This window comes from Puntigrus tetrazona, chromosome 5 (assembly GCF_018831695.1).
Source record: "Puntigrus tetrazona isolate hp1 chromosome 5, ASM1883169v1, whole genome shotgun sequence".
Lineage (NCBI taxonomy): Eukaryota > Metazoa > Chordata > Actinopteri > Cypriniformes > Cyprinidae > Puntigrus > Puntigrus tetrazona.
The window spans coordinates 25,689,995-25,711,391 of NC_056703.1; the positions used below are offsets into that span (position 1 = coordinate 25,689,995).

Consider the following 21,397-nt stretch of genomic DNA (forward strand, 5'->3'; position numbering starts at 1 on the left):
GTTTTTAGGCTGACAAAAACCTTGGGCCACAGCGGGCCAGTTGGCGTCAGTGCTGCATATCATTTCATGAAGTTAACAGCTGTAACACCAGTATTTTAAAGACTTTTAAAACAGCTTTAGCTCACTTTTAGACAGTAGCAAGTATTTGAAATAACTTCGGTTTGAGATCCAATGTGAATTAAGGTCACTAGTGAAACACAAGACTATGCGCTAGCCATCAATGTGATCATAGTAAACATTGTGATTTTAAAGTACTGGCACACACTGACCAAACAGTGCAAAAACAGTTAATTACTAATTAACAGCAAGTGCTCCTCTGCTGCCATCTGTTGGTTAAAGTGGTAATTTGATGTCTTTTTTATATATTATTTTAAACAAGTGTTTGTTTACAACAAAGTATATTTTGGTCTTCATGAAAAAACATTTAAACAATGTTTTTAGAGCTTTAAATTGCTGGAAATACATGTTTTTTTTCAGTTTGGTTTATTTTGTGTACATATTGGAACACCTAAACTTTCATACTCACCCTTTCAAAGTCAGACAGTGAAAGATGGCAGTTGTATTTGGAGTAGAGGTCACAAAGCTGCCTGAGGTTTGCCACTAGAGACTTTAGGTTTTGCACTTCCTCTGATCCACATATTTCAGCCTGAAAAACAATTTACTGTCATCTGAGGACAAATGTATTGCTCTGGTCAGTACTATTTTTCACAATGACTTCCTGTACTAGAAATTAGGGCTGTTGCGTTGAAGAAATTTTAAGTGGCTCAACAGTGTGGTATACATTAGTCCTGCTGTTATGATGTAACAAGGTCATATTCAGAAAAAGACTGCCTCTGACTGAGAATTTAAACAGTTCATTCAACTACGTGTAAAAAAAGCTGATTCATTCAAAGAGAGATTTTATGTAACACCGTTTCAAATCATTTTAACTTTGAGCGGCTCAGCTGAACAGCAATGTGCCAATGCTAAGACAGATTGCACTTTGCTTGGACATGACTTTCACAAATATTCACGATTCGATCTGAAGGACAGACACTGGTGATGCCACGTGATGAGTCAAACTCTCAATCGTTTTCGTTAAATAGAAAACTACTGAGCCTCTGTACAAATCAACATGGCACACAAGATGTATTCATTGATAATATTTTTTAGCCTACACATGCACGTGATGTAAAATGAGAAGAAAACTTACGAAAAAGAAAGCATGCACAGTTGTTGCATTCCTCTGCGGTTATGTTAGTCAGAAGTTCAGTATTGCTGTATTGCAGTTATTGCGACAGCCCAACCAGAAATATGGTCAAAAATCAATGGCTCAAAAAAATATGGTTCAAAATTCAAGACAAACTTAACATTTACCAAACCCATAGACCTCCAGAGGGAAGGCAACCCAAGTTCAGCCAGAACCAGTCCATTATGAGGCCAGTCACTCTATTAAAGAAAACCCAACTTATTAATAATAAAATCAAATAACCTGAAAGAGAAAGACAGTCTTAACACTTACTTTGGCCCAGTTGAACCTGGCTCACCAGACAGACTAAGATTTCATCTGGTATTAATACAAGTACATTTTGGGCAGCTTATAATTACATTTGTTAATCTCACATACTGTGCAATGCCAATAAAACCTTAAATACCCAATAAAATAAAAATAAAGTTTTAACATTAATTAAATGTCTGTCTGGTGTTTTTATTACGTTCAAAGGTAAACCATGTGCATATTCATCTGTCAACAAAAATTTTGAACATTTCTCCTTAAAGCTGTAGTGTACCAAACAGGTTTAAAGCAGGCCCTTTCTTATCGTCACATACATGCAACCAATCAACTTGCTGGGACATTTATATACTTAGTAAAGCGGTACTACCTATAGATGCTTACAATGAGGCTGACAATACATGGGAACTTTGAGCAATTTTGCCAGCCAACTGTTTTTGAGCAATGTTGTTTGGTCACGTTTGCCATTGACATTGGCTAGCAAATTTCTATCTGGATGTTTTATTCTCATCTGGTTGCCCAACAATACTGCTCAAAGAGTCAGCCAGTGTATCACCAACATGACACTGTAGAGAAATAAAGTTTCACAAATAGCAAGCTTATTTTCTGGGCCATGTTCAGACGATAGGAAAATTTATTCTAAAAAAATACATTTGTATAAACAAAAACAAAATAATCTCTTCTCCAGTTCTTTACCTTCTCTGTTAACTCCAGATTCCTTGCACGTTGGTCCAACCACCTGGCAAGGATTTTCTGTGTATATTTAAAATGTAAAAGTATTAATATGTAGCACAATTTTGTAGTTTCTTTTCAAATCAGTGATCCATTCTTAGAAAAGGGAACAAAATAAAAAGTAATATTAAAAAAAGAGAGATTATAGTAAGAACAAACTATTTGGTTTTGAAACATTTTGTTTACATTTCATTACCAAAAAAAAGTATCATCAATGAGATCAAAAAACATGGCATTTAAAGTCAAGTATACTAGCTGCCCTCTTACCTGTCCTTTGGGCAACACTCTCCATACAAATGGGACCACAGCACCCTTAAACCACAGACTCAGTTCCTGTGATGCAATGTCAGACGAAATGGAGCCCAGTAGAGCATGAAGGCAGCTTTCATCAAAGTCCCTGGCAAACTCACCCTGGAAAATATCCACTTATCCTGATTACCATGCAAAAAAGCTATAGCAAATTAATTAAATAAAATGATCTAGAATACATCAGTGACTTTTTAGCACCTTCATACCACTTTTATATCAGTAAAAAATACTGCATTACCAGGGTCATTAATTAACCAGGGCTTGTGACAAATATGCCACGAAAAAAAAAAAAAAAAAACATCACTAAATTCAGCTTCATTATAATGGTAATTTTCTGTAACTTGTGTTGAACATCACTGATCAAAATGTTGTGTATAGACAGATTACAAGTCATTTATCCAAAAACAAAAACAATTTATGTATTCTATTAATCAATATTAATGATCATTAAAATATCAAGAGCAATAAATGGAAATAATGATTTTTTACATTGTGTATAAACTGTGCATTTAAAAAATCTACAATTTTAAATAGTTGGTTGTTGGAAACAGTGTATAGTATACTCATTGACCAAAATAAACTTGTGTACTCCGACTCTGATTTTTGTTTTCTTTTGCACACAAAAAGTATTCTCCTAGCTTCATACAATTAAGGTTGAACCACTAACACCATGTGGACTATTTAAATCAAGTCCTAACAATGTTTTGCACAGACTCTGTTTATCTCTTATTATTATAAATAACTAAAGCCTGCTCACTCTATAGGTTCATTATTAAAAATGAAAATGTGAAAAAAATACAAGCACAAATGTTTATAGAAATACAAAATGACAAATTATGGATAAGTAATTTAAAGTCTAATGCAACCTAATATACACACACACACACACACACACAGTTCAGTGCTTTGTTAAAAGTGCTATATAAATAGGTTATGATTCAATAGGTGATTGATTGAATATAGATATATACACCTCTGATAGACAATAATTTACTTGCATTTATGAATTTATTAAACCCTTTCTTCCAACATGACTTGTTAATAAGTTCAGTCCACTATTTCGTTTCAAGCCACTGAATCAAGGAATGACCATTTCACAATTTCAGTTTATATATAATGTTGCTGTCATACAGAAGACTCTGAAAATGTTAAGGTTTTACAGCGCTTCAAAACTTACAGTTCCCAATGAATTGAAAATGACTATTAATAAAAACGAGAGAAAATGTTTCTGACTACAGATCAATTTACCTCGTGTCGAAGCCACAAGTATTGTGCTCCACTAAGATTCCCCTCTTTGAGAAGAGCGAAGGTGTCTTTGAGATAATCTGTTCTGTTTAAGAACTCAATCCATGGTATGCCCCTGTTAATGACATGTAATAGTTACAAAATTACTATTACAAAAGTGCAAAAAGGCTAGGGTGGAAAAAAAAACATATGTCCTACATTTTAATAACTGAGAGAACAGTAAAATGATTGATGTAAGAATCTCTGCATTGTTGAACATACTTAAAGTTGCCAGGTCCATACACGTTGGCAAACGTGGCGAGCTTAGCCAGGGCTGTTTGGATCTGGCAGCACGGAAAACGGTTTAAGGTGTAATTTAACATCTCTTCAGCTATGCTGAGAGTAGGCCAGGAAGCAGTCAGGCAGTACTGCACCACAAACTGCTCATCCTATGGGACAAATGAGAGTACAATGTTAAACATTCACAAAACACATTTGTAATATAAATAACTTATGGAATTACACATTTAAGAATCTGTTTAAAATATGTTGAACCTAGGTTCTGACATAGTATAACATAAAAACTTAAGTAAAATACATACGTTTAACATTTCTGGTAATGGTGTGACAGATGATTCTCTCAAGCTAAATTTGTAGCAAGAGGTCCCTACCAGTTCCTATTCTCTTATTTTAAGTCAATCGAGCCAAATTACAGAGACTCTCACCTTTATAAACAAAGGCTTTTGGTTCCTCTGCACCAGTATTGGAGTAGTTTTGCTGATTGGATTAAGACTGGTTTAATGGGGTAAGGTTCCTATACTTGAATATTACATTTACATGCCTTGTTTGAGTTTGAGCCACCCAATGTAACACTGCCTTAGTGAGATTTCTTGAAGACTTCTTGGTGACTATAGCAACGCACAGACAAGTTCTCAATAAAGAGTAACTTCTGCTTAAAAAGATATACAAACACTCTCCTGGTCTCTTCTTCATTGAAGGAAAAAGTTCCCAACAAACTCAAAGCAACAAGGTATAATATTCACAGGGTTCCCACACCCTGTGAATATCAGCTTTTAAATTTATCAAAATATTTTTTCATATTGACCTCAGGATGTTATTAACATTTATTAGACATTTTTTTAAGCTTTATTAAATTAATGCATCATATTTCATGTAAACTTGATCAGTAGATTAAATTAACACTAAGTTACTGCCCAATTACAACTGCATTAATTTAAGAGATAAATGTATGAAATGCAATTTTGAATATACAAAAATTTGGGGGCAGGTACAGTTTAGAGCAGCAGTGTTTTAATAAGTTAACAATTTGTTTGAATAATTTAGTTTTAGCACTGTACAGAGCATATAGTTTAAACATCTTTATAAATAAAATAAATTATTAAATATTATTATAATTAAACAATTGAAAATTTAATAAGAAAAAAATTAATAAGGATGAATAAAACAAACTCTGTGTTAACCAACAGGTAAGAGTAATTTACTTGAACATGTTGACTGATCACAGTCACTTCTTTATCATATAAAAGGCAATTATGAAATGGCTAATATTGCTGTATCTCTTTACAGCTCCTCATAAAATATTTGCACAACATGTTGACCATTATAACTTAATTTAATATTCAACAACAGATATTTCAGCCCAATGAATGTTTTTGCACTGTCTCCTCTCTATAGTAAAGAATTGCTAAACAGGATGGACCTTTATGCATAAACTCAACTCTCTCTGTCCCTCATGAATGCGCATCCAGCCATTTCTGGAAGACAGTGCATTGAGTTATAACTTATTTATGAACAAAATATTTTTGTTACAAAAACCCATTGACCCAAAACTTCGGAAAAGTCTTCTACAGATATCAGAATCGCCCAAACCCAACTTAAAAACATTTTTATTTGATCTGGTTTATAATTATTATTTGTGATCCTGTCTTTGCTTTAATTTTGTGTGTGGTTACCTACTTTGTGCAGCATACTGCTCAAAGGTAGTTGTGTTTATTTGTACTTTAATGATTTTTACTTTGTAATTGAAATTGAAAATGAATATTACCATGATCTTCATTAGGTTGGTTTTGGCCTCTTCAATGAGCTTAGGCCACTCAAGGGTTTGATCACTGCCTGATGCCGAGATAAGCTTTTCCAGCACAACATTAAGCTTAACCTTATACACCAGCTAAAAAAAGGAAACCTTGTTAGTTCACCATGAAATCTCTAAGTATGTGTTTATATGGCAACTTTACCAGTGTCTTACTTCAACATCAAGTCCAAAGGCTTTGGCAAATTTCTCTGCATCTTCAAACTTGTGCTTATAAAGAAGTTTGTTCAGTCTGGTGAAAGAAGATAGTGTACAAAGTACTGCAAACATGCATTGAAACCATGGACAGCAACTGCTTTGAAGCCTGAAGTACAATTTATTTTACTTAAAAAGTATTTAGTCGTGTTAGCCTGAAACATTTTGCAATTTAAAGACAACACGTTTACTTCCACTATAGAAAAGTGAAGCCAAAGAATCTCAGGATGCCCGCTGCCATCTTGAGAAAATGACATCATTTACAGCCAACAGTATTAAAGTCCCACCCAAACTTCCACAGATCCAATCACAAGATCACAATCATGACACCACACCTAATTTGCATAGCATCAAATAACTGCCTAAGAGCAAACGTCTTTAAACTTAACGCTTAAACATAAATCAGCAAGATTACAACTACCTCAAACAACATAAACCATCTTTGGGAAACTTCTTTGATTTAGTTTGTCTCACATGCTATTAGATTATGTGGAGAGGGTGGGGTTTATTACCTATACTAGCTTTGGCTTCACTTTCAGGACCCGTAAGGCATGCTTGGGTAAAACTCAAAAGTTTTGAGGATTTGAGTTCAAAATAAATTCAATAATTCAGCCAGACGAGCAAAGAATACACACAGCCATTTATGCAAATACTCAGCTAACAGGTTCAAATCAGATCATAACTAAACTGACGCATCAGCAGAGGCACTTGATAAAAGCTTATTTAAGCACCATGCCTACATGCATCGAGTTTGTTTATTGCATGCATTTTCTTAATTTCTTTCCATTAGGTAGCACTAATCTGCAGCCATTCCATCAATTTAAAATGTTTGAGAAAAAAAGTGTTTTTGGTTTGTTACAGAAAAAAAACCCCACAGTAAATATAGTAAAATTATTTTTATTTTATTTAAATTACTTTACGATTAAAGACCTAGATATGATTTGCCTAAAAACAACAGAAGACTCCTACATGAACACCAGAGGGTTATATTAAATTATATATTTAATATAGAAGAAGAAGAAGAAGAAGATGATGATATTTTTATAAAATATTAGATTTTTATAAAAAAGTTGTATTTTTAAGAAAAAAAGTGGATAGAACATAGGAAAAAGAAAAAAAAATAATTTTTGAATGATTCTATTGTCTTCATTTGTAAGTTGCTTTGGATACAAAGCGTCTGCTGAATTACATCTGCTAAATTAGTAAAATGTAAATGTAAATAATCAGTTCTGTTGTAATGAGCACACCTGTTCTCTGGCAGCGCCTCTGTGAAGCATCTTATCACAACAGTAGACACTGGATCTTCAGGGCTGCTAGATGACAAAGATGAATAAATCATATTTTTGGCTATCCAAAATCTAAAGAATACACTACAAGCTTAAACTGCAATATAAATGCAAAAGTTCATTGCCCTTAATATTTATAGACTGTCACACTGTGTCTATTAGCCACCTGTTTGTGTTTGCCAAAATTCCCTCCAGCAGATAGATAGTGTCCTGAGGAAAGAATTTACATTTATCAGTTAGCTTTCATATAAGATATTAAGAAATAGTAATTAGATATGAGGTACACAATACTTAAATGGTTATAATGGTTAAAAAATTCTATTGTTGTACTGTTTCAATTAGAGGCCAACAGATTAAATCAATATCCATTTTTTGTAAACATAATTCTGAAGAAATTCACAGCTATGCACCTTTTTCTTGATATAAATTCTCATCAGCGTCCAGCTATTTTTAGCTGCACAGAACAGTTAATGTGCAAATGGCTTTACCGTTTACTGCATGTTGTTAATCTACTCGTTATTTATCTACAGCATCACAAACCAGAGGCCTTAGCCATAGGGTTAATTTTGCATTAATGGAAAAAGGCAGATAAATAAAATATTTTTTTTCCTGCTCCAATTGCACTTTTAGTCACAAAGGGCCTTCTGTCATTTCTAAGTATGGTCCGAGACAAAAAAAAAAAAAAACGTCAACTCTAACAGCTCCCAAAGTCAATGTTACAACAGTTAAAATAATGTCAATAATAATGTCAATTACATTACCATTTTCCCCCTCATTCTAAATGATATAGCATACTTTATGAGTATGAAATTAAGCAATGTATCTGCTCTCACAAAATTAGTAAGTGCATTTAGTGAATGATCCACCAGATTCAAACCTAATTAACTACTTAGTGTTTGAGCCTTGATTAACCATTCATACACTCAAAGGAGTCATTTGTTTGTAAATCAGGATACAGTGCTTGCTTATTTTTCTAATTAAATCGATTAATCGGATTTTTTTTTTAAAAGCAACAGTGAAAACAGTGCTTAACAATATCCTCCTATAGCTTTCATAACAGCTTGATTTTCAATTCAACTAATGATTTTGGTAATCACTATTGCTGTTTAGAGCAGCCCAGCAGTACATTTATAAAACTATTCTTTGTAATACCAAAATGATATACATCGTTTTATTTACCATACTGATTCCCTTCTGGATCAACCAAGACTGAGAAGACACTTCGAGTGAGTAGAAAACCTCCATAGAAGGCAGAGACTGAACCACAAGTTTCCTAGCATGACCCTTGACACAAAGAAAATGTAAGGATTAAAACTATATTTTCAGTAATCATTCACTGCAAGTGTCTGTCTTCAAAGCAAAATGCAGTTACTTTGGACATAAAACATTATTAAAACATTCTGGGTTGTTTAATTCATAATTCCATGTGTGTTACTTATATCTTCAGTATTAATGTACAATGATGAAATTAGTAAGAATACAGAAAAACCCCTGAAGGATAAAGTGTCAACTTAAAGAAATAATTCACCCAAAAATAAACATTCTATCATTTGCTTTCCTCTGAGTAGTTCCAAAGCTATATGAAGATATTTTGAAGAAGGTTTGTAATCAGGCTGTAGGGTCAACACTGACTTCTATAGTAGGAAAAAAAATACTATGGAAGTCAGTGGTGATGCAAAGCAGCCAGCAGTTTCTTTTTGGGTGAACTATTCCGTGGTAGTGCATATTTGCACATACATAGAACTCATGAAATACCTTTTCTTCAACCAAGGACATGATTTTCATGCCGTTATCATCTTGCCTGTTTAACACAAAATAAATATGTTCATCACTTTGTAAATTAATAATAAAAAATGAACAACCAATCTTTGTATGTCTTGTATAAAAACAAGAAAAAATGAAACTTGCTGTGCAATAGATGAGGAGTTTCCATCCGATATCAGCAAGAAATCAACAATGTACTGATCTGGCCAGCAACAAAGCAGGACAAAAGAGTGAATGTCCAACAAATTGAGCATGCCCTAGAAAAAAAAAATTAAGAAAGAAAACATAAATAAATAAATAAAAATTACACACACACACACACACACGTTTATATAGGTAATATGTAAAGTTAAAGCCAACAGTTTGCATGCACCTTGCAGATTCGGCAAATGTTAATTATTCTACCCAAAACAAGAGGGATCATACAAAATGCATGTTATTGTTTATTTAGTACTGACCTGAATAAGCTATTTCACATGAAAGAAAATAATAGTTAGGGGTGGGAGAAAAAAAAAAAAAAAATCAATTCAATTTAACCATCTTCTTTTTTAAACCATTTAAAAATTGATTGACTTGTATTAGAATTGATTTATATTTAATTATTTTACTTTTCCTAAGAAGTGTTGGGGAGTAGTTTTTAATTGACCTATCGGTAAGCCCCTCCCCAGCCAATGGCAGTCAAGTATCAATTGCATGGAGAGTGGACATCGGACAATATCATTTATTTCATGTTATTATTTATTTTTTATTTCATTTTTCTGTGATACACGAACAGTGGTGATCCTAAATGTTGTTATCCGTTATCATGATGACCAACTGTAATATGCGACTTCTCTGATTGAATGGTAATCTGTAAACCCTTGCTTCCAGTTATCCACTGAATTTATTTATAAATATTTTATAAATAACTCCATGGAGGACTTTGTGTTGAAAAATGTGCAAAAACATAATTGGACAAGGTCGTCACTGTAAACGTTGAGAAACTCAGTAACTAAGGGGGGCGGGGCCTACCGATAGGTCAATTCCAACAGAGAGAGAAATGTGTAGGTGTGTTCGCCTCGGAGCAGCACCATGTAGACAATCAGTGCTGCGACAGTGAAGATTTATCAAAAAGGAGTTACAAGATGAGATTTCAAATGTTTTCTTTTTCTTTTGTTACAAGTTGCTAGTGCATAGATAAGATCCCTAAAATTGCAAAGATTAAAGTTTCAAAACCAAAGAGATATTCTTAATAAAAGTTTCATTTATTCATACCCCCCCTAAAATGGCTCATTTAAAAACAACTCCACTTTTCTACATCACTGAGTGGGTTTATTTTTAAATATTACTTAAAATGATTTATTTTAAAAGTGTTTACACAAAATAAAAAAGCTATTATTCTCGCTGTAGTGTTGCTGCGGGCGCCATGTTCCATTTTTACTATGACACGCTGTGTATCCTGAACAACTTCCTTTGTGCATTCACAAGAAGACATAACTAGAAATCAGTGGTCAAGCTGTATTCACAACACTGTCCCAAAAAAGTTCAACCCAAATATTAGAGTGTGTTCAGAGCATTTACAGAGAACTGATTCCTAAAACCTCACAGAGCAGCCTATACAGCACAGAGGCTATGAAGTGGAGCAATAACTCTGTAAGGTTCACTAATATATTGTTATGTTTGTGCGATGCAAAAAAAGTCATGATAAGCCATGAATCATGATAATCCGTAATTATGTCCCCATTGGATGCAACAAATGCCTTGTTTATAATGTGTTATATTGTTTTGCTGTCATAGAGCTGGGAAGCGACATCATATTATAGTAAGAGGCATAACATTTCTATTAGAGCTTGCAGTATTTGGCCAATCACAATGCACTGTACAGCTGGCCAATCAGTTGTAATTTAAGTTGCAACAACTAAAACAAGTTAATTAACTTAACTTAAAGTTAATCAAAATGTATGAGTTACTTCAAGTTCAAATTAAAATTTTATTTGTCACATACACAGACATACGTAGTACGACATGTAGTGAAATGCTTTTAGTTAACAGTAAGTTAACAGTAATGTAGTAAAATCTGGCCATAGGTTTGGGTCAAATCTTGAAAATGGGTTGTTCAAAAAAAAAAAAAAAAAAAAAAGGATTCTTGAATTTGGATAAGATCATTAAAACATTTTAGTAAAAATTGGGATAATTTTAAATCCAAAACAATGGGATTATTCTGATCCAGCAGAAGGGTGAATTTCAGGAACAAAAATCTAATAAAACTTCAAAACAATACAACATTTGTAACAAATGCCAAACAACTGTCAATATCAAACAAAAACATTATCTTTAATGTGATGTTTTTTAAATCACTGATTGTAAACTATATTGGCACAATCTTCAGAAATTGACCGGTCAGAATTAGTTATTAGTGTAAATGAAATGCATAAATAAAATGCAAAATATTGGCATAATCCAGATTTAAAACGCTCAAAAAAGTGTGTATCTGGATCAGGGTGAACATTACCAAATGAAAACTTATTTCTGATTTTAAACTCTGAGTGTATTTGATAATGGCTTTTCTTAAATTAAGTTTATTTAAATTCTCTAACAGCATCTCTGGTGATGTTTATGTTTATGTAGACACTGAAAACAACATTAGCATCATGTATGCGTACATATGCGTGAAATGTATTTAATTTTTACTGTAGATACGCAAATGTTTAAGTTATAATAACCGTGCACGTTCACTGTGATTTTAAAAATAAATAATCTTACCTCTCCGTTTAGAACATACATCAAATTATCCACAACTTGAATTTTCTTCACCTCTTGAATAGAGAAACATTTTACACGTTACAGATTTATTAACATGCACACCACATTTTAATACTAATAAAACAGAAACACTTTAAGAACATTTAATACCTGACATAAAAGCAGAGTCAAGAAGTTTTGAGAGAGACAATGATTTCTGCTTAGGGACCATGGTCCAAAGTGAAAGTACATTGGCACCAACAGCCTGTCATAAAGAAGCAGGTGAAGTAAGGGCTACATTTATTTTTTTTATGTTTATCATACTATCACCATTTGTAATAATAATGTTATAACACAGCTTTTGAAAAAATGTATTGTAGTACACAACACTTGAAATGTTTAAGTATGCAATGCATGTTTAAAGCCTTGCAGGTAAAGGTGGGCAATTTTTCTGATTTTACCGTTGAATTGAATGTTTTGCAATGTTTTTTGTTGTTGTTTTTTTAAATTGAGGAAGCATGATTTTAGATATAAATATTACCAAATGTCAGAATTAGACACTTTGACAATATGCCGGTGATAACAGTAAAGAAAAAACAACAATCCGAGCGCAGATTGTACAGGTATATTTACAAGTGTTTTAAAATGTAAAAGATGTAAAAGACAGTCATTTTGAATTTGAATTACATTGCATATTGATAATTTTTAAAAGCATTTTCATTGTAACCTATAATTTCTGAACATAAAACTTGTAGTTGTAGTTCAGGCATCTTTTCTGCAAAGAAATTTGTTTAACATTTAAATGATGTTGAAAGCTCTGTGTGTTGTACACTTGGAATAGAATTTTCTTAAACTTGAGGATTAATAAAGTTATCTGAATCATGTTGCAAATAAATTTGACTAGTTGACTATTTAAAGACCATAATTAAAATAAAATAAAAACCCTGTATCTTTCAAATGTTCTGAAAATAAATTTTTTTTTTTGCAAAATCGCCCAGCCCTTCTTGTCGGTTAAACATGTCATTTTTTCACATTTTGTATTGTTGTTGTTTTATGTTAAACTGCTTTAAATTTCCCATATCAATCTACACTCCATACACCATAACTGTACAGCAAAAAAAACTAATCTTTGCAAATATATAAAAAATTTAACTGAAATTATTCCTTTGCATAAGTATTCATACCCTTAATTAAATATTTAGCTGTAGCATCTTTACAGTCTCAAGTCTTTTTGTTTGATGCAACAAGCTTTGCTCATTAGCAATTTATCAATGATCTTCCACTCTTCTCCTCACCTCTTCAACTCTCAAGCTCTGTCAGGTTGGAAGGGGGCAGATGCATATGTTCAGGTTTCTCCAGAAATATTTGATTGGGTTCAAACGCAGGCTGTGTCTGGACTACTCAAGGACATTCACAAAATTGTCTATAAGCCACTCTTGCTGTGTGCTCGTGGTCACTGTTTCTGAATGATGTGGACTGGGTTTCCTTTAAGGCTATCTCTATATTTTTGCTGCACTGAGTGTTCCTTCTAATTGGAGGAGTCCCTCAGTCCCTGCCTCTGAAAAACAGTCTCACAGCATGAGGTTACCAGCACACTTTACTTTTGGGATGGTACTCTGCAGGTGATTAGAGTAGAGCAGGTTTCCTTCAAACATGATGCTTAGAATTAAGGCTGATCAGATCAGATCAGAGAATCTTGTTTCTGACAGTCTGAGGGTCCTTTAGGCACTATTTTGCACATTCCAAGTGTGTATTTATGTGTCTTAACTGAGGAGAGGACTGAGCCAAAAAAAATGATGAAGTGTTGCAGTGATGTTTGTTGTTCTGTAAAGTTTTTCTATCTCATGATCATGGAGCTCAACTAGAGTGACCATCAGGTTCTTGGTCACCACTACAAAACAAAGCCCTTCTCCATCAGTTGCTCAGTTTGGCCAGGAGCCTAGATCTAGGAAGAGTCATGGTTGTTTTAAACTTTTTCTATTAAGGTTAACAAAAGACTATATGTTTCTATGACACTTCAGTGAAGCCAATTTTTTTTCTGAACTCTTTCAAAAGATGTGTGGCTTGACTCAAACCCTGTTTCTCAGCTCTTCAGGCATTTCCTTCTGACCTCAATGCATGGTTTTTGCTCTGATATCCATTATCAGCTGCTAGACCTTTTATAAGGATGTGTGTGCCCTTCCAAATCATACCCAATTTGCCACAGTTTCACCTTATCTCAAGTGTAGTAACATCTACAAGCAATATGAATGCTCCTAAACTAAATTTCAACTTTCCCAGATAAGGGTATGAACACTTATTCAATGGAATCATTTTTTTATTATTTTTTTTCTTTTTAAACAAATTGGAAAGATGGTGTACGGAGTATAGATTGATGTGGGTAAAAATGTATTTAAAGCAGTTTAACATAAGTCAGCAACATAAAATGTGAAAAAACAGAAGGGGTATGAATACTCGCAAGGTACTGTATATACATCATAACTTTCAGAAATTAAATATCTAATAATACTAAAAAAAACACTTTGCTGGAAGGAAAATGCATCAGCTCATTTTGGGAAATGAGGACAAAATGTTTAAGGAAGCATGTGAGTTTGAGATTTAGAATCAAAGTTACCCCAATCAGAAGGTGCATTGTGCTTCCAAAACAGACTAGACCTGCTGACTTGCAACCATCTTCATGAATCTCTTTAGTTGAACAGAAGTTCATAAGGATATCATCTTGGATCTGAAAAAAAAAAAAAAACATTGTCTCTTATGTCTCTTTTCTCATTTTTCCTTTATTTTGCCTTGTATCCACTGATTTATATAAATGGCTGATTTGTTTTGTTAACTGCTTTCAGACAGTGAAGTCATCAGAAGTGTTCATGCAGCCATCCGCTAATCCTTAACAACAGAGGGCATCACTGACTGACAAGACTTTGAACTAAAATCACTAATTTGCAATTGGACAGGGTTAGTGTCCGATTGGATATGTGCGTGAAAATCAATAGTAACTTGAGATGTTATCTGTGATGTTAATAGGACTGTCACAATGATTAAATAATCAACTCACCGTGATGGTTTGATCTCATCCCGGTGATTTCAGATCACCGCAATGATTGCACAACTCTCTAAAAAACACAAGGGGAGTTGCAGTGCCTACAGCATCCCAACATCCACCGTTCTTTCGGCATGCAATACAGTGCCCAGTATCATCCATGAGTTTTTACACCCATCTGCAAAATGGATCTGGTTTCAAAGCCGAATACGACAGCACCAATCTGGAAGTATTTTGGATTTAAACCAGATGAAAGGACACGGCTATATGTCGCAGGGACATCTGGAGGATTTCTTTTAAGGGTATCAGGACCACTATCGGCAAAGATCATTGACAATTAGCATACAGTTCTATTGGCAGGATGGTTATGTTCTGGGCAAGAACTCCCTCTGCGATAAGAGCAGGGAGAACAGCAATAACCCCCAAGGGTAACAGAATAGAATGTTTATATAGGTGTCGTATTCCTATAGACCTTTTTAATCACTTCTCCATGGAGGGCACCATAGTGGTGACAGACCTCCTGTAGAATGCTTCAAAGTGTTTTGTCAGTTTTCTCTTTGATTTGTGATTTATTGTTCATTGCCTGAGAACACGTGTAACCATAGATACATACGTGTACACAGTGAACCGGAAGTTTGGAGCATCCTCCCTACGTGCACAGACAAACATGATGGGTAATTTCAGGTTCCATGAAAAGATCTATAAGTAGATGGGGGTCAGCTGATGCGGACCTGTCAGAACTAAGGCTAAACTAGATTTATAAGGAGATGGCGAGTCATTTAATTAGAAAAATGGTCTTAAACATAAAAATAAGGCAAAGCTTTAAAACAGGCCTGATTATATTTTGCAGCTATACAATTAAAAAATAAAACACAAATTTTAATTGCATATGTAAAACTTTGTTCTATAATTATATAACTGCATATATTTTCAGAATTTATATTGCTCTCTTTCTGAATACCTTAAAAAATTGTATTTGTTGCAATGCAATTTCGTATGTGAATTATTTATTAGCTTGTTTTTCAATCCATGCAGCAAATACTTTAAAATGACTTTAAAGAGCTGCTTTGCTGTAGTCCTTTCAACATGACATATTCGGTAGGTAAATGTTACGTTTTACAATTTTCTTCCTTTGTACAAAGATATGCCTGCTGTTAACAACAGCACCTACTGAGACTAAATATATGTGAAGCCAACAATGTAATTATTGCCTAAACATTCTCCTCAAAACCCATTATTTGCATTTAAATGACTGGTTGCCTGAGCCTGAATTTTTTTCCAGGGACAGAGCGGGGTCCAGCACATGCAAAGCATGCAATGACTGTGGTACATTTACAAGGAAATGAGTAGTAAATAATTTGAATATGGCAAAGTTATTGCTTTCCTTATTCAAACTGATTTCATGAATATATGATTGATCTGAAGAATTAGAGGTATATCATACACTGAGAAAATTCTGAATTATATCGCCGTTTATCGACCCTAGAGGTGTGACATGCACGACATACACAAGCCTAGCATTCGTTTGTTTTGCTGTGTGCCTGTAATCGATCAAGCAAAACAACTTATGTACTATTTATTATATTAGACAAACTGTATTGTTTAGACACTGTTGCGATTGCTGCTTCAATGCCTAACATTGAAACTTTATTACCTTTTCAAAATAATCCATAAAATAAGTAGTGATTTGAGGAGGGTGCACTGATGTAGTTTCAGGGACACGCCCCCAACAGGTAGGTGAACTATTCACATAAACTCTACCCACTGGAAGAGTTTTTCACAAAATATCACCAGAAAACTTGATTATGACGATATATTTTCTATATTTCTATATTTTATATGCAGGTCAAAGTACTTTTTAATAGCAATAAAAGATGTTATGACAAACATTAGTAGTAGCATTATTAACCATACCAAATCTTGTTTATCTTAAAGAATTAGTTCACCCCAAAATTTTTATTCTGTAATAAATCTAAACCTCATGTTGTTCCAAAATGACGGAAGACATAACTCAGAAAAAAGGAGTAAATTATGATTTTTTTCTTTTTTTTTTTTCGCAAAATACAGAACAATTCTCGTAACTGATGTCACATACACTGTTGAAGTTTAGTTTGCAGAATAAAGCAGTTAACAGGTTGTTTTGTTCTTATAAAACCTTTTTAATGAACCTCTTTAAAGCCTGAAAGTTTTGGGGAATAGGCTTTCCATAGATGAGAACCATATTTTTTTAAATCAGAATTCTTCCGGCAAATTATATTTAGTTTTTTGATTAACTAACCTTTTATTAAAATAAATGTGAGAGAAACCTTAAAAGGCATTAAATTAAAATGAAACACCAACCTTATTTAAGGTCACTAGATCCATGTTTTCAATCGCTCTCTGGATTTTTCCCAGGGCAACGTTGGATGTGTGTAGGAAACCATCATTAATAATAAAAAAGAGATCATACACTCCTGAAAAAAAAGAGAATGTTTTAATGATAATAAATTCATAATAATAAAACGTTAGACTATAATATCACTAAGTGTTTTTTTGCAAAAACATTTTTTACATTTTCAAAAATCATGGTTTTTTTTATTGTTATCATGTTTTTAGTGTTTGTAGTTAGCACTTTTTTTAGTTATTTGTTAAGCTAGTCAAAATAACTTCAGTTTGACTGAGATTAATTGGAATGCACAAAAAAAAAAAGAACTCTTTCTGGAATTCTGGAACTCTTCATATGTAGTATATTTACATCATTATTTTTCTGCTTTACATTTACAGGCACTGACCTTTAGAACCAGGTGTCTCATTCAGTATTAGTCTCTTGAAGGTTGTCTCATCGCCATCAGTAGGGGTTTGTTTGTGCATAGTCTAGGTATCACAAGAGTTCTATGTTACTACAGTCCAATAAGCACTTATTACATTTCTATGAAGGAGAGCAATTACTTTGGTCAGCACTGTCTTCTTCAGAGGGACATAGATGATATGCAGACTTCCACTTCTCTCTCCAACCAGAAGAAACTGTCCTTGGGGGCAAGTAGTAACTGCATCGACTACAGTGTCTAAATTAAGCATGAGAACATATGAAGATATAAACAATACTTCAAAGAGTAGTATGTGTTAGCTTCACTTAATTTGCTTGCGTTACCAAAATAGAAATGATTCAGAACAGTCTGAAAACCAGGATCAAAGAGAACCACAGCAGTGTCAGCCACAATGATGCAGCAATTTGTAGTGCTGAAGGCATAGACCTTTGGATTAGACACCACCTGGAGCACAGAAGAAGAAGAAGAATGATGATAAAGAAAACTGTAATAAATCATATAGATTTAGACAGATGTGTAAATGGTGTAAACCACTGAACAAGGCATTACACATATTAACACACATTATTAAATGTGTTCATCTACACACAAGATCTGCTGTCATAATCATGCTGTATACGAGGTACTTGCAAGATAGGGTAATACGATAATAACTTACTTTTAATTCGTGCACTTCATACTGAATACAGTTTTTACTAACCTTTTCGGAAGACGAGAGTTTAACCAAGGTATCCACTTGATATAAAGCGTTTCCGGACTCTTGTTCAACATCGCTGTAGAGGCGGATTGTGTTAGTATCCTCGTTCAGAAGAAGTTCGACTTGATTCCACATGCTTGACACGCAAATGTTTCTGCCAGCTGAAATAAAAGTGTCCAAAAAGACGTGGAAGTTTTCAAACAATCTTTCATGTAACGTTACGTTAGCACAGTTACATATAAACAGTCAATAATTATTCCATATAATCTGTAGCCCAACAAGTGAAAGCAAACTCCGCCCAGAACGTTGAAATTTGGCGCCTACATCTTCTTCTGCCGCGTTCTTCTTCTTCTACATTTTTACGGCGGTTGTCAAAACAACTGTTGGTGCATTTTCGACACCTACTGGGATGGAGTGTAAAGTGTTTGACAAGGCTTGCAGCCTTAATCTATAATTATTTATTTATTTAACAGATTTAACAGATTTAAACACCTTTAATATATTTTTATTCAACTGTCAGTTTTATGCAAGCAACTATTGGTAGCCAGTGTAAATTAAACTGAGAATTAAACAGAGGTCTGATGTGCATTCTTTTTGGCTTATTACAAAAAATGTATCTTGCTGCCTCATTTTGAATTGTAAAGGTTTCATACCACTTGGAAGACCTGCTAAGAGAGCATTGCAATTAGTCCAGCCTGGACAAAACAAGATCTTGACCAAGGAGTTGTGAAGCATGTTGTAAAAGAAAGGGCCTGATCTTCTTGATGTTGTATGAAGCAAATCTGCAGGACCAGGGAGTTTTACTTCCTAATTAGTTTTAATATTCAATACAAAATAAATATGAATAAATATTTAATAAATGCTCAAAATGCCCACACATTTAAACAGTCAGTGGTTTCGACCCCCAACTTCTCTAATGTAAAAAAAGAGAGAGAAATAAAATTTGATCTAAATATAATGGGACTGCCTCTTACATGCTGGCAATTTTAAAAAGTTAAAATCATATAGGACAAACCTGTCCATGTCCAAGGACATGCTGAACTGCAGATGGCGACAGTGCATATCAAGAAGACAGTGGGTATTGCATCAAAGAGAGAGAGGGGGAGAGAAATCAGGAGAAGCAAATACAACATAGAGAGAGATGTGGGAATAATGTAAGTCATACAAGTTATTAAAAAATTGTTTTGCAAGTTACACAAGCCAACGTTTGTGTTACTTAATTGATTCATATATAGAACAGGAGTGTTCAAACTTGTGTTAAAGAGGGCCAGATTTCAATGATTTGGACATACCAGTTGGCCAAATGCCTCTCTCTCTATATATATGCTGTATACAAGTATATATATATGATAATCATCAACATTAAAAGAAATATACATTTGAAATATATCAGTCCGTGTGTAATGAAAGAATATAATATATAAGTTTCACTTTTTGAAAGGAGTTAGTGAAAAAAATCAACTTTTTGATGATATTCTAATTAAATGACCAGCACCTGTATATAGACAGTTTCAACAACAACATAAACAAACATTACAGCGCATGCGTGTATGGTCTCTACATTTAATAACAAGTTGTTCAATCTCATCAGTATACATCCCCATTATTCTATTCTCCTATTTTATACTGTTCAGTGCTTTGATACATTAAGTGTTGTTAAAAGTATATAAATAGTGCTGTTTTGTGGCCCTAACATAACTTCCAGTGGACATCCCAAAAGAGTCAATAACAAAAGCCTTCTAAAATAGATGATTTTTTGACAACAAGCTAAATATGTTTGCTGTGTAAATCTGGCAGATTTATTAAAAATGCTAATTATCTGTGCTTGTAATTTTCAAAAACTCTGCCGTGCTCATGTTTATTCAACGGAGCCTTTTGGAAAATCGGTCAGTTTTGATATTGTGGCAGGTCGCAAAAAAAAAAAAATAAATAAATGTATGGGAAACATAACCCACAGCACAATAACACACACTCATACATACATGTATTCATACATCTTTATTATTTCCATTTCGTATTATATTGCTGCATTATCTTACACAGCTTGAAATTACTTTTTTCCACATCAATCTACACTCCATACACTTTAAAGCCAATGCAAAAAACAGGTGTTTTTGCTAATTTATTAAAAAAAAAAAAACCTAAATGATTCCATTGCATTAGTATATATATATATATATATATATATATATATATATATATATATATATATATATATATATATATATATATATGCAGTTTAGTCTATATTTATTTTCTCCATTACATGACATTGGTTAGCTCTTTACAATACATTTAATTTTTTTATGAATATACATTACTGCCACAATTAGTATTGCCACAGTAAATACTTTATAAATGTTGGTGGTTTGTGTTGTGTACTTGATTGCTTGATGTCATAGTGAGGGTAGGTTTAAGGGTAGGGTTAGGTCTTCTGCAGAGACCTCAGTCTTGAAATAAAAGAAATGTCAATGTGACTGGAACGGCAATGAAATTAAAGCACTTCTCCTTATCCGGTCGGATGAAGAAATTTATCATCACCTGAGAATAACTGTTGTTATGATAAAATAACCAATCATTTTAAACCCGGCTCACACTGTGCGATTTTAGCCACAATCTGAGACAAAAAAAGATTCCTATAATCATAGGCTAAAGTCTGTAGTCTTGATCGTTAGTTTGACGTGTTCACTGGCAACTGATTAATGGCCCTTGCTATAAAATTCTGGCAGTGTCAAGCCATTATCCTAATAAATGCTAGAGATTTCTGAAGTTGAATTTGAATTTACCGGTAAGGCCATTCTGGTCATTTTACAAAATGTACTGCTATCACAAAAGAGGCTAATGTTTCTCCTGTCAACCGTGTTGCTGAGAATGTCAACGCTGTTTATTTTGCATTTCAATTCTGAAATGTTATGAGAGAGTATGCTCTTGTGGAGTATGCATTCAGAAGCTAAGAATGTTTAGGCATACGTCTCATATATCACCTGTTGAAATGTTCCAATTAACATATTTTACCAAATTAC

General features: G+C 33.6%; 1 protein-coding gene across 3 annotated transcripts in view; it reads right to left on the reverse strand.

Moving 5' to 3' along the window:
• The window catches only part of kntc1 (kinetochore associated 1), a 53,173-nt gene extending 34,488 nt beyond the window's left edge, over window positions 1–18,685 (reverse strand). For 2 of the 3 annotated variants that reach the window (XM_043240554.1, XM_043240552.1), the window contains exons 1-21: window positions 18,378–18,685; window positions 18,001–18,121; window positions 17,799–17,914; window positions 17,642–17,723; window positions 17,211–17,323; window positions 14,448–14,558; window positions 12,005–12,098; window positions 11,855–11,907; window positions 9,257–9,369; window positions 9,104–9,149; window positions 8,528–8,632; window positions 7,515–7,558; window positions 7,310–7,375; window positions 6,024–6,099; window positions 5,823–5,945; window positions 4,040–4,206; window positions 3,782–3,893; window positions 2,492–2,635; window positions 2,189–2,245; window positions 1,357–1,428; window positions 527–646 (exon numbers count right to left, since the gene is read on the reverse strand). In XM_043240554.1, coding sequence (XP_043096489.1) covers window positions 527–646; window positions 1,357–1,428; window positions 2,189–2,245; window positions 2,492–2,635; window positions 3,782–3,893; window positions 4,040–4,206; window positions 5,823–5,945; window positions 6,024–6,099; window positions 7,310–7,375; window positions 7,515–7,558; window positions 8,528–8,632; window positions 9,104–9,149; window positions 9,257–9,369; window positions 11,855–11,907; window positions 12,005–12,098; window positions 14,448–14,558; window positions 17,211–17,323; window positions 17,642–17,723; window positions 17,799–17,914; window positions 18,001–18,121; window positions 18,378–18,509 — 2,067 coding nt within the window. In that variant the 5' untranslated portion in view covers window positions 18,510–18,685. The remainder of the gene's footprint in view (window positions 1–526; window positions 647–1,356; window positions 1,429–2,188; window positions 2,246–2,491; window positions 2,636–3,781; window positions 3,894–4,039; window positions 4,207–5,822; window positions 5,946–6,023; window positions 6,100–7,309; window positions 7,376–7,514; window positions 7,559–8,527; window positions 8,633–9,103; window positions 9,150–9,256; window positions 9,370–11,854; window positions 11,908–12,004; window positions 12,099–14,447; window positions 14,559–17,210; window positions 17,324–17,641; window positions 17,724–17,798; window positions 17,915–18,000; window positions 18,122–18,377) is intronic. The other variant, XM_043240553.1, reaches the window with a different exon arrangement.
• Between the last annotated feature and the right edge of the window lie 2,712 nt (window positions 18,686–21,397).